This window comes from Sabethes cyaneus, chromosome 3 (genome assembly GCF_943734655.1).
Source record: "Sabethes cyaneus chromosome 3, idSabCyanKW18_F2, whole genome shotgun sequence".
NCBI lineage: Eukaryota > Metazoa > Arthropoda > Insecta > Diptera > Culicidae > Sabethes > Sabethes cyaneus.
Genome location: NC_071355.1, coordinates 154,534,491 through 154,561,121, shown reverse-complemented (window position 1 = coordinate 154,561,121; position 26,631 = coordinate 154,534,491). Strand labels below are relative to the sequence as shown.

Below are 26,631 nucleotides of genomic sequence, written 5' to 3'. Positions count from 1 at the left end.
TTCATTTATTTTCAATACACATTTTATATAACTTCCGAAAATACTAGAATACCAGTTATAGCAATTTTGAAAGGTTCAAACATTGCCCAGTCATGGAAAAATAATCAACAATGCTAAAAGCAACTTTTATAAAATGTCTGGTTGGTATACCGGCCCGCGGAATGTGTCAGATACATATTGCTTTTCCAAAATGGATGTAAATGAAAATTGAAAATATAAATTTATTATAAAAGCATCCAGTTTGTAGCATCAGTAGCTCAAATAGAGAGAAAATACCGTCCTGTATCGTAAGCGAATAACTTGTACCGCAATTAACGTATTATCAGTATGAGAAAAGTTTAGTAACACTTCTAGGTGGACAAAAAAGGATTATAAATGCTTGTTGCGTAATCAAATCATCCTTTTCCAAAAAATATCGTTTTCTTTTTGATCTGTTACTTAAGCGTCCAGGCTATTCACAATGTACCATGCGCCTCCATTAAGTCAAATGCCCATACAAATTTCAAGTTAAGTTTTCTCAAAAAAGTTCCATAGGCTACACCTATACGAGCAGTGCAGTGAAGTTCTAGATCGACAGGACTACACTATGGTGTATATGGTTAAGCTCTAAGCCAGTGACCGATAGTGATGTTTCCTTGTAAGTATAAATTATAATTATAATTATCGTTTCTCGATTGATCGGTTAGCGATTTAGCGGTGCCCAACACTGCGGACCACGAAACAATTTAATAACGATATAGGGGTATTAGGAGCGTAATATGGTACCCTAACTTGATGATTAATTTAAGCATCTTAAATGACTGGATTTTTAAAGTGTCAACGCAAAATATAAATTTAGTATCGATTATTGAAGGTATACTGTTTACAAATTGTAAAATAACTGTATAATCAAGAAAATTATAATTCATGCTTCAAAAACTACAAACCAGTCAGTGTGTGGGGATCAATGAGCATTCCCTGGGGCATAACCGCCCAGTTAGCTTCGAGGTACGATGCTAACAATTCATCATATGTTTGAATCTGTCGCGAAATCTGTCGATAAAGAAAAGAAGAGCCAAGACGTTTATACCTGAGGCTCTGCTTTTGGGGCATAATGAGCACATTTATAAACACTCCAACAAACATTTTCGTTGAATAACAGCTTATCAAGCGCTTGTTACCCGGTAATTAGCTGCACAATGATTGAATAATTTACTATTCTAAAAAATGTTTGTTGGGACATGCTTGGCAGTAGGTGTATACTAGTACAACAAGCACGTACACAATACTCTCTCTCATATACACACACACACACACACACACACACACACACACACACACACACACACACACACACACACACACACACACACACACACACACACACACACACACACACACACACACACACACACACACACACACACACACACACACACACACACACACACACACACATATACACACACACACACACATACACACACATACACACACACACACACACACACACACACACACACACACACACACACATACACACACACACACACATACACACCGACACTAAGGTGCCCAAGTCTACGGAGGTTGTTGGCTTTGCAGAAGCCTATCGTACTACGGAGAAGGCGAGGCATGTGACAAAATCGAAATGTTGGCTTCGGAGGCGATAAGGCTTGTGTAGACTTATGAGCGAGATGAACTTGTAAATCGCACACCAGAAAACTTAGATGGTACTTATCAGTTATCAGTAAAGCGGTGCAGGAAACACCCATTACAGTCGGAAGTACAGTATACTTTCGAAACGCGAATCACTTCAGAGTCATGATCTGAACGAACGATCTTCAGAACGACGACAAAGGCAATTACCAGCCATAACCAGCGGTAAGATCGCTGAAAACCAAACCTAACTTAACACGAATTAATAGAACGTTTAGGTTTATGGTTATGCGAATGACCAGTGCGTTGTGATATGCGTAATGATCCCTATCGACATTACAGTGGCTGAAGACAGCTGGTGCTATGAGCAAAGCATCAGGAGAATACGTAAGAGAGCTAAAATTGCTTCGATGGCCAGATGGCAGGAGGAATGGGGCAATGCAGAAAAGGGTAGATGGACCCACAGATTGGTACCGAACGCAGATTGAGGTTGACAGAAAGTATCGGGATGGCAATTTCCACCTGACCCAGTCTTTATCTGGTCATGGTTGTTACAGGAAGTACGTTCACTGATTTGGTCATGCAGAGTCGCCCTTCTGCGTGATGTGCCAGGACACTGAAGAAACGCCGGAACACGTTATCTTCGAGTGTCTCCGATTCGAACCAGGAGGTCGAGAGATGTTTACTGTTGGAGGATAGGCATCAGCATCGACAATGTTGTCCGAAGAATGTGCTGTAACGAAGGGATATGGATAGCAGTAAACAAAGTTACAGCCAACAATATGACAGCGCTACAGAAAAAATTGAGGGAGGATCAAAGAAGAGATGGGGGCGGGTAGTACACGGATCTCAATCACAGACAAGTTGACATGAACGATACTCTGTTTACACGTGGAGTAACCAAGCTTGGCTACATATAAGACGTCCTGCGAGGGTGGCCATGAGGAGATGCAAGACACGTCTCGACAGGTGAACAAATATGGAATGGTCAAGCAACATGGACTAGTATCAAGCCTGAGAAAAGCCTGAGAGGATGGCTGTGAAGGAATGGAGGTTATGATGGTCGCCACCTCCGGATTTGTACACGTCTCGACAGGTATACGGAGCAGTGTGAAGACACAACCTCCTCCCGAAGTAATACTTCAAGGTAATTCCGGGTTTTTTTTCTGGCCAGGCACCCGTGAGGTTTTTAGTGGATAAGAGTCCCACAAAGTGCCACGTGATGTAAGCAAGCATAGTGTACCAGGCATTGAGCGTTTGCTCGCGAGGAAAAAAGAAACACACACATGCGGCTTTAAGAGAGTTTCATGGCAGCATTATTATAATAAATAATACATTTAGAAGAATATATGGTGAAATTGTTAATGCAGTTTTATGGGTGTTTCTTCAAGGTTTTTTTTTTCAATCCTACTTCAGAACTGTTTATCACATAAGACAAAATTCGCTTGAAGAAAATCATTCTAATTCTAATTCTTTAACGGAATCTTATGGATTCTGCAATGCTCTGGTGCAATTACTATAAGAAAAGATTAAGATCAATTTGCTATTGGATTGTTACTTGGGATCCTACATGAAATATTGTAAGTTTCATAGCTAATAATATAAAAGATAGGTATTGTTTTATGTCAGCCTTTTTTATTTCCAATTTAAGCATTCAGTTATTCAGTAGTAATCGTAAGAAGCAATAGAATTTTCTGAGCCTATTTGCTGGCCTTGGGTTCCGCTGCCAGAATTTACGAGGGCCGCTTTGGGATATCCATTGTTGGTATATCGATAACAGTCTTCGGAATAGCTGTTTCCCGTATTCGTGTTTGTAGAATTAGGTATTCCGTTAGTTACATAGTTTAAACTATATCCATGTTGATAAGTACCGGAATCACTGGGAAAGCCGTAACTGGTTTCTTCGTTCTGATTAAATGGAACTTGTTGGTATCTTCCGTATTGATTACATGCACTATTGTTGTTAATGGAATACATATTCATGGCTTTGCCAGCTTTCTTGCAGATTGTTTGATTGATATCACAGTCGTATCGCGTCCGTTGAGCCAAATTATAATCGAAGGATTTAACGCTGTCTTCTTTTTTGATGATTCTTGTAAAATCAGGTGCGCAGGATAGTTGCAAGGTTTTGTTAGAATACTCATCATTATTGGAGGACATAGTGCAGGGAACTTGATGATTCAGGTAATTTTCGTTGAACGTATTCGTCGCACTACTGATTAAGTACTCCGGCGTGATTTGATTACATTTTTTGTAAATTGCGCCACTTCCTAGATCTAGTAATGTAGTCGCTGGTGGAATAATGTTTGCTATTTGCTGCGAGTTATTTCGTAACGGTTGATCCAATTGGAAGATTTCATCCGGTTGGAAACTATCGATTGAGCTTCCAGGGCAACTGGGAAAATTAGAAGGGATCGCACCATTCAAACTGTCATAGAAATGATTGTTTGATATGTGACACGACCACGGTGTCGCTGGTGTACTACTGAAACTACTCTCAGTGTAAGCGGTAATGGAGTTTGCTGTGCTTACACTCTTTGTCGCTAATTCGCAGTCTGTGTTAGTAGTTCTGCAATTGCATTGAATTTTCGAACAGGACCGGCATTTTGACTTATCTGTGAAGGCAAAGAAAAAGTTGTTTAGAAGCTTTTAGCAGAGCATATTACATGGATGTGATAATTTTATTGTAAGTCTTTCTCGTTTTCTTCGCTCGAATACCCTTAAATATACAAAACAAAAAAATAAAAATGTTGTTTTTGAGTAAATTTTCGTAACTTTTTTACATAAATTGATTAAAAACCTATTTAACTAAAATAGCACCAGCCAAGTTAGTAGCCAACATATAGTCACATGTATTCAAAATTCTGTGTATACTCAAATAAAACCCGAATTAATCCACCTAGCGGCGTGACCTAGCCTTTCTACTGCCACAATAACCATTATTTAGTTTTTCAGGAGCATCTATAATTAACTTGACTCTATTTTTAAATATCCGTTCTGTATTCCTCAAAATCCTTATTTGCCAGTAAAATTCACAACGTCCAATATGTAGAATAATTATATTTTCTTTCCTTGGGTGCGTAAATAGTTGCAAGCGTCATTTATGTTACTTGGTGAACACCTTATTTAGTTTTATAATTTTTACGTGATTTATAAAAAAAATATAATTTTTGCAGACTTGAATGAATATATATAGAAAATTAGAAATTAACCCTCTAACGGGTCTACAGACGGCCTTAACTTTCGGGCTTCAGAGCCACATACGAAACATGTTACGAATTGACAATATGAAATATGTGTTCTTAGCAGATTTTTTGATATTTTGATATTAATACCATGCGTTCAAAAGTTAGCATCTTTGAAAAACAAAAGTTCAGAAAAATTATCATTATACTTCGCTTTTGAAGAAAAAGGATATCTACAACAAAATGATTCATCTCAAAATTTTACTATTAGTTTGCTTGGCTTCAATTTTGCAATATAGGTATTTGAATTAGAAAAAATAACTGAATAGAGCATTAGATATGAAAAGAGAAATTGAAATTTTTCTTAGCTGGCGCTCTTTCAAATAATTATTTTTGCATGAAAATCAAAACTTAAGCTTCTTTTGAATGTACTTTCATGAAAAGATAGTCATTAGCTTGGTCGCATCGTTTTTACAATGTATCCCATAAGAGGGACAGGGAAACAAGATGAGATAAAAAAATAGTGCAAAAGCTGCGCCTTAAACATGCTTGAGAATGGGAAATATGATCGATATGATTTCAAGTGCTTGTCATTTTTATTTATTTATTAAAACATGATACATGACATAAGACATTTATCCTTGAAAATGTCACTAACGAAAACAAATCTTATAAAACTATTACCGTGCAACGTTTACTTCCTATTTTTCATATAACATGCCTAAGCTCTAGTATCTATTGATAGAAAAGAGCTTCTATTGATGCGCAAAATTTGTTTGAAATTTGTATAATTTTGTTTGGAAAAATCAACTCACTAGTATTTTTAATCCTATACACCACTAGACCTACATGTTTAAATTAACTGCTTTTCTTCGCTTTTTGCTTTTCTTGTACAATTGTGAGTAACATCAAGTGAAGAAAATGACAATTGAAATCTAAAAGCAAAGAAAAGAAAAAAACTTTTCTATTGAATCCCGCTACTTAATATTTATTTGCAACAGATACGTAGTTCGCCTACGACGCGCAGGCTTCATCACTGTCTTATTTCAAAGCGTATACGTATCTGTCGCGAATAAATATTAAATAGTGGAATTTAGTCGGTAAAAGTTTTTTCTTTTCTTTAATTTCAGAGTTCATATTCCACTAAGAGACTTCAAAAACTTCAAACAATTGACCTGTTTCTCACTTTTCTTGAATTTCAATGCAAATTTAAAAATTGCAAATAGTAATCACTTACACAGATACATACACACATACATACACACATACATACATACATACATACATACATACATACATACATACATACATACATACATACATACATACATACATACATACATATATACATACATACATACATACATACATACATACTAACATACATACATACATACATACATACATACATACATACATACATACATACATACATACATACATACATACATACATACATACATACATACATACATACATACATACATACATACATACATACATACATACATACATACATACATACATACATACATACATACATACATACATACATACATACATAAATACATACATACATATATACATACATACATCACACACATTGAATACAACCAACATTTGATTGATATGATTTGATTTCACACGTTTTAATTAACGGTTCAATATACGGTGCATAAGTATTAAAGTTTGAATAACTTTTGAATGAACCGTCCGATTTTAAATAACTCGGTTTCGTTTGATAGATCTCAGCAGTAATTTTCAAACAATAATAAAATGTATGATGTTTTTCATTGAATTAATGCTTATATGTTACAAAAATATGTTTTAAATACTATTTTTTTACATTTCTCTATGTAACTTTCAAACTACAAGTCCAATCGTCATGAAATTTGGATGTTAAGGGTTTGCAAGGCTCTTCTTTCATATGCAATCAATTTTGTTCAAATCGGTTAAGGGACCTATGAGATAATGAAGTCCCATATTTTTCGTATTTTTATACATAACTTTTGAACTAAAAGTCCGATCAGTATGAAATTCAATAGCGACCAATGGGACATCTAGACCTTTCATTTGACACTAAGAACATTAAAATCGGTCCAGCCATCTCCGAGAAAAGTGAGTGAGATTGAAAGCGTCATATACACACACACACACACACACACACACACACACACACACACACACACACACATACATACACACACACAGAAAATGCTCAGTTTTCGAAACTGAGTCGAATGGTATATGACATTCGGCCCGCAGGACCTTCTTTCCATTTCCGGTTTTCCGAGTGATTTCTATACCTTTATACTATATATTTATATAGTAGAAAGGCAAAACATGCAATATACATAAAAACATTTTATTGTATTAGCACTAAACTGGCGATGAACATTGAAATCATCAAACATTAAAGATGACAAATTTATTACAAACGTGAAATCAACATTCGTGTTTTGTTTTTAAACGTTTCTTTTCAATATGCGACCGACAATATTGAAAATGATTTATACTCTTAAAATATAAAAATCGAGTAAAAACGTTTAAACTTTAAATTTCGTGTAAAGAAACTGGCTTTAGTTCCGAGTCTCAGGCTTTTAGGTATTGACTGGATTCCATACCTTGTGAATTTGTTCTACTGTTTGGTAGACTTTGGATAGTAAAAGCTAGTTCAATCCAATCTGCTACCATTTAAAGGTTACAGTGTGACAAAATCTGTGAATCACAGGTCCTGCCGGAAAAGTTGGGTTCGAATCCGGTTATATATTCTGTTCCAGTTAGTATGTGGTCACTTCTTTCTAGTTACTGCAGCACTCTCTAGCGTCTAGTCGTGTCAAGAAATTAATGGTAGCGGCTGCGATATACAGTTTAAACTGAGGACTGAAATTCTGTTAAACTCCCGTTACAGAATTCATACGCTGCGATGTAGTCATCGTTCAACGGGAAAAGCCAACGACTACAAGAAATCAAGATCTGATCGTGGCGTTCGCGTACTTCCTGGGTGACAAGGGCGATATACCGCCATTCGAAACTGCTGCACTTGTGTGGTGCGGCAGGGCCATCAACGTGGCGTTCCTGATCGACTGCGATGCCAACGCTCACCACACGGTGTGTGCATGAGCAGAAAAAGCGAAGCAAAGCCTAGGTACTACATTCTGTTATCGAAACATGACCTTCTGTTTTTTTATACGACGGACTTCGCAGCCAGCTGTTAGAGTGCAGGACAATTGCAGGGCCAGTTGCTACGATCCTATTGACTCTAACAGCCTCTCTCAGTCGAGATTCGAACGTACGACGACTGACTTATTAGACCAGCGTCATACCTCGAAGGCAGGAGGATGTGAGCAGCACGGATATAAATAACAAGGGCGAGTACCTTCTTGAATACTTAATTTCAAGCAATACCAATGTTAGTAATTTAGGGATCGTCCTTTCTTTCGTTATTGAGGTCCTAGAACTCACTCTGTGTAGCACTTCCATAGCTGAGAAGATCAAAAACTGGCATGTCTCTGATGAACCTAGTATATCAGACCATAGGCATATTAATGTTGATATCGAGGTAAACTCTCTTAGGAGAAAACAATACAGAAACCCGAAGAAAATGAACTGAGTTCTTTCAAGAATTCATTTGGGTAACTCTCCCCAGCTTCTGTCATATCAATATACGCACACCAGTTGAACTGAACATTGCAGCTAATGACTTACAAAATAGGATCATTGATGCTTTAACCGCGAATTGTCACATAATTACACGGACAGTCTGCCGTAGCATGCCCGAGTGGAATAACACGCTCAGTAACCATCGTTGGGTTGTTAGACATTTATGCAACAGGGATAAGATCATGTCCAATTGGAAGGCGTACAGGGCATGTTTCACCAAATACAACGTTTCTTGAAGACAAAAGAAATCCCAGAGTAGAGTTTTGTAAGCGCATCTAAACTCTGCCGACTCTGTGACTCCAAAAAGCGTTAGCCAAGGATCATAACAAAGACATAGGGAAATCGAAAAGACCGGATAGTAATCTCGCTGTTACTACTAGCGAAATGTTGGAAGTTCTTGTGAACACGCATTTCCCTGGCTCGACAGCGACCACTGGACGCGAAGTCGACGGGCAGCAGCAAGATGATTTATCGCAATGTGTCAAACGACTCGGTTCTGTTTGCACGCCGACTGTTTACGGAGGCTTAAATCAACTGGGCACTCAGATCTTTTGAACCAATGTCTCCAGGTCCGGACGGCATCCTCTCCATCTTCGTATAAAAAGCGGACGAAATTATACTTTGTTTCAGCTCATCAACCTTTTTCGTGTCAGCTTTACGGTAGGACGTATTCCGGCGACCTCATGTAAAGTTAGGATGGTGTTCATATCCAAGGCAGGTAAAAACATAAAACTATGCCTAAAGCCTTCGGACGTGTCTTTCTTGAAAAATCTTTCAATTCGCTATAAATTGTGGCTTACAATTTACATTTTCGAATTATGATTTTTCGAAAAACTCTTGCGAAAACCATTGGCGTAACTAGGGGGGAGAGGAAGGGGCTAGGGGGGCTAAGCCCTCCCCCCCTTTAGGAGAAACTTAGGACCTGGCCGAGCAAATAAAATGGTCGAAAAATATGCCCCTAGAAATGAGCGCTAATATCGCATATATCTCGGGTACTTTTTCATTTCGACGTATCTGACAATGAAAGATTCTCTTCGTGCCTCTTTCACTGTTTACGGCGATAGTAATGCATTTTGACACATCAGCTTTGCATGAATCGGTTGCCGGAGTCACTGACTACCCAAGTGTTTTGAAATTTTTTTTAATGCATTAGTATCGCCGTAAAAAGCGGAAGAGAAGAGACACGAAGAGAATCTCTCACTGTCAGGTATGTCGAAATGAAAAAATACCCGAGATATGCCCTATTGAATAATAGTCTTCAGTCCTAATGGTCCAAATGACTTGTATAAAATATGTTATGTCCATTTCCGAAGTCATGTTGAAAGATTTTTTCAATTCTGAGAGGGTCAAGTTGAACCATTTACTCATTTCACCTGCTTGTACATAAGAAAGTTTTTAATAATGATATTATTTTTGAATTACATCAAACCCCATGTAAAAAATACATACTCACCAATATTTGAATCCGGTATAAGCGGAGGTGGTTGTAAAATTTCTGCTGACGGACTGTTTGTCGTTTTGCTACCATTTTTCAATTGCAAAAGCTGTAAAAAAGTATGGAATTGAATTATGATTATTAGAAAGGGCTTCTTAAGCACTAATTCTTCTCAGATCATTCCGAATTTCATTCCTAGTTACAACCATAGTTGGTCCAAAATTGAGTAAAATCGGCAAAATCTTAGCTGCGCTTCAATACAGGGTCAACACGAAATTATTGCAACATTCAAGCAATTCCAGCTCAAAACGCTGAAAAAAAGCCTTTTTAGACTCGACTACTTTTGATCGGAATGACATTTTCCTGATGTGTTGGATACCGCTATTTAAAAAACGCTTTCGAATGGTATGAGGCTAATTCGGTGCAGTTTGTCCCCAAGGACATGAACCTAGCGAACTGTCCCGAATTACGTTCGATTGTGAAATTGTCAAGTATTTTACTAAGCAACCTATTATCCAATTTAACTTCATGTATAAAATTGCCCTACAAATTTAGATTTACTACGATGAATCCAAGAGAATTGAAAATTTACTGTGTTACATTAATTTCGTGTTCGCCCTTTAAACTTTAAGTTAGATGGAGTATGAAATCAATAATAGCAACTTATTTAAAAGTTTGGTTAGTTAATTCTATTTGTTATGGGCTTGGAAATTATAGGTTTCCTTGAAAATATTTCATATTTTAACAATGTTTTTACAGAAAGAAACTTTCTTTAATACCCAATCACATCAATTATCAGCATTTTCAGAAACAGCTTTGCCATAATTTCAACCTGTGTGGGCACGATGAGGAACTGAATCCCAGCTTTCGCAGAATACAGGACCGCATGACATTTGCCCGTCACATGCTACATTTGCATCTTTGCAAGTTAAAAAGTATAAAATTTTTAAAACATTTCGTCATACCTTGTTTCCCAAAGCAGCATCTCTCAGTAGTAAAACTGACAGCTTTTTGGTTTTTGTTTTCGCACAAACACTCGATAGTTTCCTTGTATCTCCGGAAGTTTTTGACTCCGGTTTTGGATGATCGTGGGTACCTTTTGCCTGGAAGAAAATAGCCCGCTCCGTGTGTCGCCAGTAGTGGGTGACAGGGTATCCACAATGACCTCGACATGGTAGTACCTCGAGCCGGCCGTTTTTACAGTTCCGATTAGGGCACGCTCGTCCCTGTTGCTTTCTGCGGGCTTTATCACATATAGCCGGGCGTAGGTGTATTTGGCTTCCGTTTGGAAGCCGGCAACGTACCGAGCATATCAACACACCGAGGCAACTCTTTTTCAGGATGCTTACATTGTGATTGTTCGTATTTCGCATCGCCCAGCCAGATATGTGCTTGCGGGCTTGATCATCGGTCGAATGGTAGATGTAGCGACAGTGACCGTCGGCCCATTCGTAGAATTTATCAAAGCTGATATCCTGGACGTAGGGTATGTGGGCGTCGTTTATATCCCATTCGCCGGACATATTACTGTTAAACAGGCATGAGAAAAATACAGTATCAGTGACATAAAAGCTTCAAGTTAACCCAAGTAACAAGAAATGTTCGTATACACATTCATAATTATTCGAATATGGATTCGAAATTGGTTATAGAAACCTATATAAGGATAAAGAAAAGGTTAAGGTTGGACCAATAAGTAAAAATGGGAACTACACTGAAAGAGTATCTCAATTTAAAGGGCGTCCACGGTAAAATTTGCAACACACACAAATTGGCCTAACTTTTGAACCGTTGGGTAAAATTAATTGAAATTTAGCTTGAAGGAAGTTTAAAGTGCATTGTTTATACCGTGTGGGTTTTTTCATCAGGTGCACAGAGCTCTGAAAAATGGCGTCGTAGGAACATCTCGTTCACGAAAAAATTCTACATCAAGTACACAAGTACATCAAAAATAAAAATTTATCACATTGTTCGTGTTAGGAATCCCGAATTCTACGGTTTCTCGTGTCATAAAACGATTCGAAGAACGTCTGACTGTCAATCGTAAATCAAGATGCAGAGAAAAAATCATCCGAATACCGTTAAAGATCACGCCAACGTGTTTGGAACCTTCGAATGGGAAACCAAACGCCTTCGTTCGAGATGTGGTTAGAAAACCTGAATCTGAGCAAAAGTTTCGTGCAGAAGGCCAAAACTCGAGCTAAATTTCGTACGTTCAACGTTCAGAAGGCCCCAACAGAATACGGTCGCGAAAAGTCGTGCTCGGAAGTTATACGATCAAAAGCTGACGAAACCACCCTGCTGTTTATGGATGACGAAACCTACGTAAAAGCGGACATCAATTCAGGATAAATTTGATGTTTCAGTTCGTCAGTATTTAAAGGTTGAACACGAAAAAAAATTGTAACATGAAAGTCTTGTTAGAGTAAAATTATGTTTACCGAGTGTTTAATGAAAGACGATTGTTTCATCCTTACTTTATTTATTTATTTGATTATTTAATACACCCATCTGATGAAATCTTAATATATAATAAAAAGTCACTTAGTTAATGGCAGGATATTATTCAATTTCATGTTTTCGTTTCGTAGTATACTCACATTTATAGTAATGCTGATACGTTCCTGGCTTGAGTACGGCAAAAAGGCAAAATATTTTCATTTTTCCCGCATTTTGACAGTTCCTAATATGGTTTCTGTAGCGCGATAGAACTTCCAAATCAAGCGTATAAGGTTGTTCTTTAAAAGCAAGTAGCTGGAGTCCTTGTTCTACATGTATTTAATAATATAAATCCCTTTATCCACCTCCTCCTATTCCCTCCGTTTTCCTTCCAGGCCTCATCAGGTACAAATGATGACACAGGCAGATGGGCAAGGCATAAATCTTTCACATTATCGTGAGGAACGTGCTACTCGAGCCACGATTGCTGATATCTTCTTACGCGATTACTAAAAAATTCTGGGACATTTAAGCCCTCAGAAAGCGATAAAAAGATATCTAAAATACGTAAAAAAGACAACGAACGTAACAAGACAGCGGAATGATGACGAAAATGTGATGAAAAGTTTATGGAACAGTGATAAAAAGATGGCTATTTTTGTAGTCGAAAAGATGTTAAAAATGCAATGGAAATAACATGAAAATATCATAAAAAGACAAAAAAGACGTCAAAACTGTGACAAAAAAAGACAAAACGGCAAAGAGACATTCAAAAAGCGTCAAACAGACGATAATTCATGCAAAAATACAAAACAGACGACGAAAAGATGTCGAATATACGTCAGAAAGACGACGAAATGAAACCGAAAAGACTAGAAAAAGATAACATTTTCCTTGTCTTGATAATAAACCGGATAAAAGATAATTAAACGATAACAAAAAAAACGAGGAAACGGTGGAAAATAGACGGCAAAAAGACTCCAGAAAAGCAACAAAAACGGTAAGAAACCGCCGAAAACAAGTGACTAAAATGTCGGAAACAAATGTCAACAAATGGCGAAAATACGATAGAAAGATGGCAAAAAGGCCAAGAAAAGACAAAAAGGTTATGTAAAAATCCGACAGAGAGATGACAATCAGACGTTGAATACGAAGAAAAGCCGGCAAAGAGATGATAAAAAGACGGCAAAACTCACTGAAAAAGCAACGACAATAGGAAGACGATAAGCTAACAATAGAACGACGAAAAGACAGCAAATAAACGACAAAAATACGACGAATAGGCATTGCAAAGACGATAGAAATATATGACGAAGAAGTAAACTGGCCATGGATAGTTGACGTAACACCATCATTGTTGAGAAAACGCATTTGTACTGGGAAAAATGTTTAAGGCATTATAATCTTAACTGTATATTTTTTCAATCAATGTCCATTTAGTAGAGATTATTAGTCAAAAGAGGGTCGATGGGATTTCGTGATTCATTTCACGTTTATTGTGTTCAAAAAATCCATACGCCAGTTTATGCGAATAAACAGACTGTTTGTTGACCGTTTATTCTCATAGCTTGGTGTAAAGCCCGTGAAAAGCAGGTCGCTATGCTACAGTTGATTATGCGGGGAGTTATGTCAACTATGAAACCATTACCAGAGTAGCTCTATTTTCCCAAATTTCTCGAACATTTTCGAACAAACAAATGTTGTTTGAGCATTGGGCATGGATATTACCTACATAGTTGAAAATGCGTAGATCCAAAAAGTACATTTTGGTTTTTACGTCAACTATGAATCCATGGGCAGTGAAGACAGATAGGTTAGGCTATAAGACAATGAAGAAAACAAAAATACGGTGAAAAGACGTCCAAAAGACAAAACAAGACAATACGATAAAAAATTATCACACGTGTGAATCACAAATGTCTGTTAAACTCTCATTGAAATCAAACATTTGATTTGAAATTTTATTAAAATAAAATAAAATAAAATTTTTCCAAGTTTAAATGAAATAATAACCCTTTCTTCTGTAATAAAAACATATGGTAAAATTACGGATTTTACTTCAGTAAAAATTGGTATTGAGTTGCTTTCGTACATCATGAAAAAAAAATCTTAAATGTCACAAAAATTTATCAAAACACGCGTTTTTTAATTGCGCCGAAATGGTTGATTATACTGGTTAAGTATGTTTAGAGAAATTTCTCAGCGTTAAAAGTGCTCTTTCATATGGCATGAACGATTATTTGATTAATTCCCCTAAAAGTAAGATAAAAAAATTATTTTTTGAGCAGTAAGAGATACGGCAAAACAATGTTCTACAAATTTTTTGGAAAGATTATTATAAAGAACTTTGCCAAAGAAAGTAATCTTCTAGCTATTATAGTTTTAGAGATAAGGAACAATTTTTATGGAGACTTTACGAAATCAATTTTTTGACCACAGTTCCCAAGCAACAATGTAAGTTTTATTGTACTCTTATGGCGTTCTTCATGACTAATTTTGCTCTTAAATGCCATCATAAGAATGTAATAAAACCCAAAATGTTACTTGGGTTCTTTCTACAGTATTTATACACATTTAACATGTTCGGCAAAGATTTTCAAACAGTCAATTTACATACTTTTCTAGAATATAGTAACTTGCTATCGTCAATATTTGCGGAGAAAATTAAAGTTTTCGTTTAAAAATCATACAATTTTCAATAGCAACAACTCCTAAACATGCAAATACATTCAAGCCATTTATTAGCCATGTGAAAGTACAAGAGAAATACTATAAAATGCAAAACAAATTAGCTTGACCCTGGCTATCCCTCCACCAAAACACTCGCATTGAAAATTGTTACTGGATTGAATTTAACATGGCGTAGTGTAAAAAACGTGTTACCCCGATCAAGTAAGTGTGCACAATAATTAATGAAAATGTGAAATCCAAGCAGCATGGATTATTTGTAGAGATTCAGAAAAAGATTTTCAAAATTCGTTTTCGCATGAAATTTAATTACTGCAGTTAGAGGTGTACAAATTTCGAAGTGTATTTGAAGATTCTTCATCCTCACTATCGCTGTTGCTGTGCACATCAGACCTCGTAAAGGATTATCAGCTCGAAAGCTGCATCACTAAACACGTTTCGTTCGGTACAACCTCGAAACAACTGCAGTAGTTTCGAGTCCTTATACCACAGTGTGATCCACACGGATTTAGGCTGGTCTAAGGAGGTTCATTAAAACAAAACGGTATGCGTGCTGTATTTAAGGTGAAATTAGTCGTCATCGATCCTGCAAATTTCAAAAGCAGTTTTTTGTTTGAAACAAAAATTCTGTCCATGAAAATATATTCGCTGTGTTCAGATTGGCAAGAAGAATGCAGTATTTGCACTTTTACAAACAGAACCCCACTTTTGGGCCCAAAAACTGCTTCCGAAATTGGGCTTTTCGACGAAAAGTTAATGCCTGCTAGTTTACCGTTAAATAGATTCAAAACAAGATTGATAGCAAGATAGTATCAACGAAAAAATCTGATTTATTAAAAAACACTTTAAATGACCTTTTCATTGATGCTTTCACATGCTTTAGAGGTACTGTTTCGTGCACGCTTTTATGTTATTAAACATTACTGGTTATTACAGTATTACAAAGATGCTGAAATTGTTATTAAACATTCATTTTAATCGTCCTTTAGTAATTTTTCACCACCTGTTTATTTTATCGTAAATAGTTTTAGTACACAGAAAATCACACGTTTTTTGTTGCTGTTTTATGGGTACGATAGTTTTAATAAATCAACTTTTCACTTTGTGAGCTTACCAAGTTAACATATGAAATTCACTGTAATTTTAAATAGAATATGCACTTCCAGTTATCCTATAAAGTCATTGCATTCATAAATAAAACTACCTTTCCAGAGGAAGATCACATACATAAACTATAAAAAATGAACATAAATATTTCCGAGAATGTCCACTATATTTATAACACTGTTGAAAAATCAGCTTCTAATATGTACGTAAAACAGCACTACTTAGTATTTTGGTTCCGTCGGGCGAAGATAGTAGAGCATCGTGTGGGACTACTTTTCACTACGCGATTGACTATCGTCAAACTGAGCAGACGATCGAGTTGTGTTTGATGAAATGTTTGCTTCTTGTAAAACTATTCCGAAACAAAAAAACGCTTTGCTACTCCCTCTCTAAGCACGGAATGCTTTCTCTCGTATACGCGCTCTCAATCGGTTCGGCAATTCCACCATCATAATGCATAACAAAAGCCGTCCGTGGTAGCATGCACTTCATTGGCAGCATAAATTACAGAAATGGAGGAAAATTCATCATTGTCGCGCTGCCATCGTCATCAAGCAACCCACCCACCGCTATTCCACTCAGATCTCCCTGTTAGACGCTCTACGCATGTTATATTTCTATTCATTGTATTCGTATAATAGTTGTATAACAGTTGGAAGTCATGCATCATCATCATCAAGGCAGTCATCGTCATCGCTGGCTGGTATTACACTTCAGCGAGGAAAAATTTCTTATGTAGGTACAGTTCGAGCGCACGCGATTCGGTGTGCACGGTAAATACAATCTATCGTTTTACAAAGGGGGTGGTTTGTTTGGACGGGATGATTTTTTTTGGCTGCGATCAGTTTACGGACGGCCCGTCGTATTTTCGAACGGGTATTGCATTATGCGCATGAGCATTTTATCCTGTTCTGCGGCTCCTCTGTTTGCTGGTACGATAAATTGATGAAAACATGTATTGGTGATTACACACTTAAGTCCCGCTAAAGTGTCTGGTTGACTGTAGATGCGGGAAAAGCCCCCGATTGGTTCTTAAAGTGCGTTAAATTCAGAAAATAAAATTTTAATATGCCAGAAATTTACCAACTGAATCCATCAAAGCTACATAAGATAGACTGATAATTTTATAAATATTATAAGTGCGCCCAACTCTGCACGTGATTCCTAATACTGCGCACCAATTAACTTATAATTGAAAACTGAAATATTCTAACATTAGTAATTAATGTACTTACGTATATTTTATTAGACGCATTAAAATTCCTTTTGGAAAAAGGGTCCTAAAAACTGAAATCTGAAAACCATCTCTCTGATTTGAATGAAACTATACCAACGTGTTTGATAGGAGGAAATATACACCTTCCACGGGCTTTGGCTACAGAGACTGTAGATTACAGAGGCGACTAGGCACTCAAAAACCGCTAAATTTTGAATCAAAACGGAGAGTACCATCACAAATAAAGGTATCTCTCCGTTTTGATTCAAAATTTAGCGGTTTTTGAGTGCCTAGTCGCCTCTGTAATCTGAAGTCTCTGTAGCTTTGACACCATTTTGATTCAAGACTTATTTTTAACAAAAGCGTATTTATTTTCATGTGCATTATGTTTGAAAGATTGTATCTCAAAAACTATCGATTGCTCAAAAATTATGTGAAAGGAAAAGTTGTAGAAAATTAATTTCTAAATATGAAAAAATATGCACAATAAAATTTTTTACAAGTTTTTACTGGCGAGTGTTATAATCTGTCCTCAACTCAAGTCTTTTTTAATACGGTTTGTTGTTTTCGATTACTGAAGAACGGTGCAACTGAGAAACCATTTACAAACTACGTGACGAATTTTGGGGCTCTTCAATACGTATTGAGAAATAAATGAATGTTCCCTAAATTTCCCCGTTGTTAACAATCGAAAAAACAAACCGTGTAAAAAAGTGCTTGAGTGTACGATAATGAATAGAGACGTATGGTGTTTTGCTTTTATCCGCAAGGAAACGGATATTTTTGGCAAAAAGGAACCAGAAATATGCGTTTCCTTTCCTTCCTCCGTATAAAATTTCTGGTCCGGAAGCTGTTTGTAGGGTAAAGAACCGGTTTTAAGCAGTCTAAGCGGGTCACTGATTGTTTTACCTTATTACAAGCGATGGGTTGACTAAGTGGGGGATATCAGCATACCAATCTTCTTGCTATCTTTAGTTCTTCAAGCTGTTACCATTGGAAGACACTATTGTTGTGCTAAACTTTTGATTTTCCTCTTTAAAAGTTGGAGCGGTTGAATTAATTTTGATCAGACCGAACATATTTTCACCCTCAAGGTGCTTTTTTAAGCAATCCTGATATCTGAATTTTTGTACGTCCCCATAAAAAATCCTTCGAACTTTTCCCCCTATTCAGTAAGTTCGCGTTCCTATCCGCGACCTACTAATCGGCATCTGATGCGTAATCGGCATAGCGTATCGGCATAGATGCGTGAAATGCCATCTGTCTAAATTGTTTATCGGGGCATACACTCACCGGCAAACAGTATTCGTCGTCTCTTTTATTCTCTAGTGTTCTTATGGGAAACTGCGAGTTTGACGTCTCACTCGCTGTTCATAAGGATGGTGGGAGAACAAAAGAGGTAAACATAGCAGTACGCACGGTCCGACTCAGAACAGTGTTGTCAAAGCAAATAACATTGAAACACATCGTTGCTTCATCAAATCACTGAGAAAATCTTCGAAAATTATGAAAAAGCTGTCTTTTCTGTTGTTTTTAATAAAGAAAAATTAATTATGAACATACATTTCTCTTGAAAGTATTGAACCACGTTTTCACCATTGGAGGTTTCAGTTAATTTCAAACCTATAATTCTTATTTCCAGAACCGAAACAGTGTCTTGGCAACACGATAGTTTATCAGTTTTGCTGCAGCTGCTACTACTGGTGAACAGGTTCCGTCAATTCAGAATTTGTTTTCAGTTTTGTTATAAAATAATAGCATTTTCGGCTAGTGGCAAAGCCTTAGATAATAAAAAAAAAGAGAGTGAATAATATGGTATGTGACAATTCAGTGCTTGACTTTTAGAGTGGTTGTAATCAGCGCTGAAAAATGTGATGGATTCGTTAGTAGCGAGGTGGCGATTGCCTTCAGCAGCTGAAAAATGTACGTTTTTGGACAACAATTTTTAATTCATCAAATTTCTTGTCGGAAACCCAGTAAATTGTGTTTGTGTGAATCAAATGTATGGTTAAGTGATTTGCGAAGATGATCCTATCAAAAGATTTTGAAAATATTTGGATAAAAAAGTGCATTTTCGGCTCATTTATTTTCAACTGATTAAAATAGGTGACATTGCTTAACTCGTTCCTTACCCTATATGCGTCCATTATCACGCTAACATACTTCGTTTTGTGCAGCCATCTTGTATTGTTTAGCATCGCGATTTAGAGTCGCTGCCTTCTCATAAGTTGCCAGTGCGGCACAATTATAGACGACATTTCTAGCGTGTTTATGCCATTCCGTAAGGAGAGGTTTTGTCTCCGACTCTGCCTTCCTAGCCGTCGACGAATGTTCTCCAAATTTTCTTTATTATGTATATCATTGATGACAGACAGGGATGGCACAATCACTTTGACTCAATTCATATTCATTTGATAGTACCGTCTCCATCAAGCAAAATTTGAAAAAATTATTGTATATGGGACGATTGAAGAACTAGTTATTATCTACAACTTTTCTGAACAAAGTTGGGCTGTATCTTTTGTATTTACGGAGCTACAATGCTAGTAGCTCATTAGTAGTCAAGTGAACATTCACTTGATTCACGTGATCGTACCATCCCTGGTGACAGATCAGTTCATTTTACCACTTTTAACGCTTTCTCTAACTCGGTGAACCGTAATGCATGTGAAAATGAAAATAGAAACGTCATTCTGCACTACAAAATGAGCGCTGTTTAGAGTTTTGAAATGCACCATTAGAAGAAAAGTGGCAAGCTCAAGTCGACCAAATTTTGATCGTTAGATGCTTTAGGACCTAAGTTGAGGTAATTTAATAATCCTACATGACAGTCTCGTGGTTGTCGATCGAAGAATTTTCTGGTCTGAAAATGACACACTCTACCGTAGTGCTTATCATAGAGATAAAGCATATGCTAATAAATAATATCGAAGTTTTCTTAACTACCAGGTTGGGTTGCTTGAGATCATAATAAAATTAAATTTAGATTCAATTGAAATTATTAGCAGGTTCTCTGTCTGTGTTTTTAGACTATCATTCGCGGATATCTATAAAATGTTGGAAAGCATTCATCAACAACTTATAAATTGATTTCTTTTGCTTAACGTAAAAACACTTAACGCGTAAAAACAAAAACATCACAGAGTTCTTTAATGTTAGCACTATAAGTGTAGTATCTTATTTTCCCGTGCCTTTCATCAAAACCCCAATTTTTTGTGAAGAAAGTATGAATACATAATAAATGCTCATGCTCACAGCCAGTGGATTAATTTGTTGTGATTTTATATGGAAGTTTTTTTGTATTCCTTACTATAACATATGGCATAGGACAATCTAAATTTAAGTGAAAGGAAGAATTTTCAATTTATGAATAAAACCATATTCAAAATTAAAAAAAGCACGGAAACGCTTACACGGTCGATTAGAAATAGCTTTCAAAACCCGATCTTCCAACCCCACGGTATTTATTAAAAAAAATTCTCACGTGACCGGGTGTGAAGTCCCATGCACCCTGACTTGTTTCATTTGTTTTTCACATTGTGGGATTATCGTTCCTTATATCCAATAAAAAAAGATAAACGTTTCACCGTTGATTAGCGATGTTTTTGACTCCCAGGATGTTTTCAGTTTTGAAAATAAGGAAAGCGCATGACTTTAGCGCAGCTTATCTACCCTTCGCCATCGACGCGACGGTGCGGTTCACCTCGTGCTAGCTGCTCCTAGGGTAACGTGTTGCTTCTTTCTTTTTTTCCACCTCACACTTACGCGAGCTTTCGAAATATTGCCGAAGTTGCAAGTGTTCAACAGGACGACTCAAACCAGCAGAATTTTGGTGTGGCTTTCTGGTACCCAGTACATCAAAGATGATGGTTTTATTAGCACTTGAACGTGGGAAAATGTTACGCTTCTTTCGATCTTCGGGACGGTATAAGGACATCGTTTTGCCCATAGGGCAAATTATGAGGGCGGTTTCACCCATAGGCAAACCAAGGGTGACTTATAACCTCTCGTTTCCCAGCTAGGGTCAGAAGTTGTTTGACTAGTTCAACCAAAATTGGGGATACGGAAAATTTTGCCAAAGAATCATTTTTGAACCAAAAATCGGTTCGGATGCTAATGAATTAAATATATGATGGAATGAACCGTAATCAATTATCATCAAAGACTCTGGTATTCGAATGTGTGGCGAGAAGCGGTAACAGTCACAGCGTAAACACTGTCGGATTTTTAATTCGCTCTTGCTGGGATTTAATTATGCGGGCGCTGAGAATACTTCCCATCCGAACAAACACAACCCGGCTGTGACGTTGAGTTCAAAGTGCGTACGCGCGGTCCCGATAAGCGGGAGAATTCCATTAATCGCTTTTCAACACAGATTTTCCTTCTTATTGGCAGTGCAACGATCCCATCGAACCAAGCTGTGAAGCATCAGTCAATTCTGTTAGTGTTGAGTATGAATCATTGATCACCGGTTGGTTCTGTTGACTCGACACTATTAGAATTACTTGAAGTGAAATTTCCGTTTCGTTGTGTTGTAAATAAATTAACTACGTTTTCGGAAAAAATATAATGAAAAAGTATAAATTGGTAGATTCAGTGAACAAAATCTGGAAATAATTGATTGTTTTATCTAAAATATTGATATGATAATTATATGATTATGATTTATAATATAACTATATTTTATTTTATTTCTTTAAAACTTTAAAATATAATATACTCTCCTGTACCTATTCAAATCACATTTGAACGATCCGTGTGCTAGCTCTGCTTAACATTCATATACTGTTTTAAACACGTGTTCACCCATCCGCTAACTGCACTTTATTTGGTCTGTTATTCGTGAAGCAATCATTGTCATAATTCATATACAAACGCCATTTTAAATTTCACAAAAGGAAAATTGATAGCAAACGTTTCTCAACGATCGTTCCAGCAAAAAAAAAAAAAGAAAAAAAAATACATGGCACGAAATTTCTCAAACAACGTCGGTGGTGCGGTCGGCCTCCCGCTTCTGAATTGTCAGCTTGATAAAACGAGTCGGATGTACAGCACGCGTTGGAAGATCAAATGTGGAAAAACGTCCACCAAACCATCAGCGGGTCTCTTATGGTTTAAAATGCGGGTAGTTTTAATTGTACTCAGGTGATATCCATTTTTATTGTTTTCATACTAATAAGCCCGGCATACATAGTTGGACACGGTATTTTAGGAGTGCTTCTGACTTCTGACAAGAAGCAGTGCACGTTTGAAGGAGATACATACTATATTTACCCATCCGAGGTTAATGAATATGCACATGTACAATTATAATGAATTTTCTCCGTACTGTGGTGACATTTTGCTTGCCAGTTTTGTCACTCTTTCCATCGTTAGTTGTATCTTTAATGAATGGAACTGGAAGAAACCAATAAAAAATTCACTGGTTGGCGTATTTTTGCTTGACTTGAATAAATCTAATAGTTAGGTCCTAGATAAATTGTTTCGGATGAAAACAAATGTTGCTGCTGTTGCTCAAAAATAGCTTAACCGCAAGACAAAGTTATTGCAAATTTCAAATTTTGCCACAGGCAAATTTAAAATTTACCCCCAGGATGCAATAACTTGAGAACGGCTGGGTTTAAAAAAAAGTTTATATGATAAAATTTGTTCAAAATTATGCGTAGAATTTGATTTTGTTTGTGTTTTACAAAAAAAAAACAATTTTGAAAAATTTGTCAGATCTCAAAACAAATCTTGACAAAAAAAATCAAGTTTAGTGGAAAATGAGTTCTTGCCTGGTATCCGACATATCTGAAAAATTTTATTCCAATCAAAAATAGTCGAGTCAAATATGACCTTGTTTTCAGCGTTTTGAGCTGGAATTACTCCCTATTTATTAAGCGATCGCTTCTATTTTTCAGCACAGGCCTAGCTTTAGTGGAAGAACATATGGTTTTTGTGTTCTTTTAATAAAAAATAGCAGATTACTTACTACTTTGAAAAATTGGAATGAATAAAAGTCGACTGACTGTAATGTATACTTTATTTTTTCATAAACTTGCAATTCGGCGTTTTGACATTAAAGATAATATGAAGAAAAGAATGGATAAGGTATGGATCGAGGTTTAAATTTTATAGAAATTACGTAAGTCACAATAAAGTTCTCGATAAAAATCGGTTCCTGATCGGGTTTGACACTTACGAAAACAAATTGGGATCAAAATAAAATTCTGTGTCTTGATAGGTCCCGACTCGGCGAAAATTAAAAATTCTGGTTTGAGTCTAACTCGATTTAAAATATTGGGTTCAAGAGTGGTTCGAATTGGGTTAGGGTTTGGGGAATATGGAACTCGACCATCACGAGTCAAATCAATCCAGGGTTATTCCTATGATATTCCACTTTCTTATCAGCAGCTTGGAGACGGGGTGACTTCAGTCGTTGCAAGAACTCGCCTTCAAACCACTCGGTCCTAGTTACTCGTCGCTAATTCTTCAAGCGTCTCAATACTCGCTAGTCATTTTCAAACCTACTAGCCGATTGGCACAAGATGTTCATAGAGGATTACCGGTCTGATTAGCGTTTTGTTCATCATGAACTTTATATGGCGTCATATGTTCCATAATCAAAACGTATTGCAGAGAGAAAAGTTGGTCCGATTTCCTGATGGAATGTGTCGTTGAATCTCCTTACTCGTGTTGTTGTTGGCAATGACTAGAGATCTCAAATACCGGAACTTATCAACCACTTCAAGTTTATCGCCATCCATATAGTTACCATCCGTGAGAGGCGAACGTTGTTTGGGGCCATTCAGATACCACGTGGACACAAAAATGCCAATTTTCAACACCCCCCTCCCCCTCCGTGGACAAGCGTGGACATCGACACAACCCCCACCCCCTCCCTTGTTTGTCCACGTGGACACTTTTTTTCTTATGTGAAATTATACACTCAATTCTGTTTTTCAATTTGCGTTATTCTGTAATTAAAAAAAATAAGAAAAAAGCTTACGTAAAAGCAAGCTAAACTATGCATGTTATCTAGTTATAGTTCTTCTATCCATGCTAATCTGGTCCACTGCAAAAAAAATTAAGAACTATAGGAAAGCCCGTTCTAGCTTGATCTTCGCTTGAATATTCATCTGCTTCAACCCCTGTCCAACCAGAGTATCTTAGCTTGGCTTAGCTTGTGGTTCGTAAAGTTTATTTTACAAACACGTTGTCTATGGATTTTCTTTTTCGTGGCGAGTTGCATTGGATTGTAACGCAAAATACAATGCACATTCTGTGCAATCGTGACTTAAATGATTATTGTTATTCTAAATTTGAGAGGATTTCAAACGAGCTAAATGATAAACGAGCCACGTGAAGTTCGTTGGTTTGATTCTCCGTGAAAATATTTATACTGTGCAGCACCTGTGAGTGAGTTTGATAGTTTCTGGTACTGGTATACTTTCGTTAGCTTTGTCATTTACAAAAGGATGCAAAGAGTTGTAATATAGTAATAATAGTAATAAGAACTTATAAACAAACACTGAACAATGGTTTATGCTGATATGTTTAATTAAATCAACAGGCACAAATGAAAGTGCTGTTTATTGAAAAAAATGTTGCTTGTCCACGTGGACATTTTCTATACCCCCTCCCCCCCTTCCGTGGACAAGCGTGGACATTCACGTACCTCCCACCCCCCTCTAAGCTGTCCACGTGGTATATGGATGGCCCCTTTTCTCTTTCTCTCCTCCGTTGTCCCAAAGTTTCTAGTAATAATATCGAAATCGTCTGCGAAGCCTGGGGTTTGTTAGCCTTGTTGAAAACAGTGCGTGTTGTTTCTACATCCGCTTGCTGGAATGGTGACACTCAGTTCTTCCATCTTCCACTGCCTTCTTCACGATTCGAAGAAACTCGGGAGGATCTCGTGCACGTGCACGTAGCATAACAAATTGTTTCGAGCCGTCGGGATTTCGTCACCTAGCGCCACGACTGCGGTTTCCTGACGACCGAGCGTTTCTTGTCCTATCCGTCTTCGAGACAGACTTCCCACGTTCGTTTTGCTCGTTTCACTGCATTGCCACAGCATACGAAATCATATAGCAGCCATAGCAAGCGATCGATCCGTGACCCGCCTGCTCCTTTAACAGCACAGAGCCGGGCTGGCTCGTGCTGTATCAAGAATCTCCACTGTACTCGGTCCTGGCTCTTGGGCTACTTGTCGCCAATCCATCGAGCATTCATTCCACTGCGCGTCTGGACACACGTAAGTTGGCTTCAACTGGTCGTGGTTCGCTTCTAGCATTTTAGACCGCTCTATTACTGGTGCTGGTGTTTTCTTGAAGTTACATTGTTAAGTCCGGTCTGATTAGCTCTTTATTCATTGGTTGGTGAATGGTTAGATAATGCGTAACATCGGTGGCTGGCGTACCAGTTGGTTTAAAATAGACCCCATAGTGGTCCTTATAGCCTTTTATTAGCAGCAACTCTTATTCCTACCTTTTCTTGGTACCAGCCAGAATACGATCAAACTTACGGCGAACCGGTAACCAACTCCGGTGGAAACTGAAGTCGTATATCGGCAGGGAAGGAGGTACTTGTGCGATTGCTGAGTGTAGCAACGAGGTACAGCCTTGTCATCCTTGAGCGTCTGTTCCCATCTCAGGGGCGGCTCTTGATGACTTGGGGGTTCCTCAATCAACTGCGCGATTGCACTCCAGCTTAGGAGCGGCTCACGACGCTGTCTTCTCACTACAGCTAAGATGGTAGCCTAAGATGGTTGCCCCACTGTAGTCTCTTAACTTTCACCAGGGGTACGCTGCTCCGTATTTAGATCGGCATAGATTGCTTCCGCCGTTCCAAGGTTTTTAGTAATGATGTCATGATCCTCTGCTAGCAGTTGGTTACTTTTGTTGAAGATCGTTCCTCTTGTTTCGATAGAACTCGAGAGTGCTACCGAAGCCCGCACGTAGAACATCACTCGCTTCAAGGTGGCTGTGTTATTTAGTTCGTCCGGATAACCGATCTCGTGCACTAACTGTCATAACTCTTCGCGCTCAACTGTATCGTATGCTGCTTTGAAATCCACGCAAATATGATACGTGGGCATATTGTACTCCCGACATATCGGAAGGAATTGTCTGAATGAAGAATAGTTCTTATAGTTATCCCTGCCCTGCTCCTGACGCTTTTTTTTTCCTAAGAATTATAGTCAACTCACTCCGCGCTCGTCGATACTTTTCCCTAATTTTTCTAAGCTCTTTGCACTTCATCGGTTGTATGATCAGATC

The 26,631-nt window shown here is 37.5% G+C and overlaps 1 protein-coding gene across 1 annotated transcript; it reads right to left on the bottom strand.

Moving 5' to 3' along the window:
- Positions 1–2,216: 2,216 nt before the first annotated feature.
- On the bottom strand, positions 2,217–11,444 carry LOC128740296 (transcription factor glial cells missing-like). The gene is made up of 4 exons (XM_053835834.1): positions 10,887–11,444; positions 9,940–10,030; positions 3,351–4,253; positions 2,217–2,371 (listed from the first exon to the last, which is right to left on the bottom strand). Exons 1-4 carry the CDS (start codon positions 11,442–11,444, stop codon positions 2,217–2,219), a joined length of 1,707 nt encoding a protein of 568 aa, XP_053691809.1.
- Positions 11,445–26,631: the final 15,187 nt, after the last annotated feature.

What these genes read in the sequence shown, in the direction of transcription:
- LOC128740296 (XM_053835834.1), bottom strand. Translation starts at nt 11,444, where the DNA reads ATGTCCGGCGAATGGGATATAAACGACGCCCACATACCCTACGTCCAG. An exon ending in ATGCTGCTTTGGGAAACAAG is followed by an intron (nt 10,031 to 10,886) that starts GTATGACGAAAT and finishes ACTTTTTTACAG; the next exon opens with CTTTTGCAATTGAAAAATGG. An exon ending in TTCTGGCAGCGGAACCCAAG is followed by an intron (nt 2,372 to 3,350) that starts GCCAGCAAATAG and finishes CCTTCGTTACAG; the next exon opens with CACATTCTTCGGACAACATT.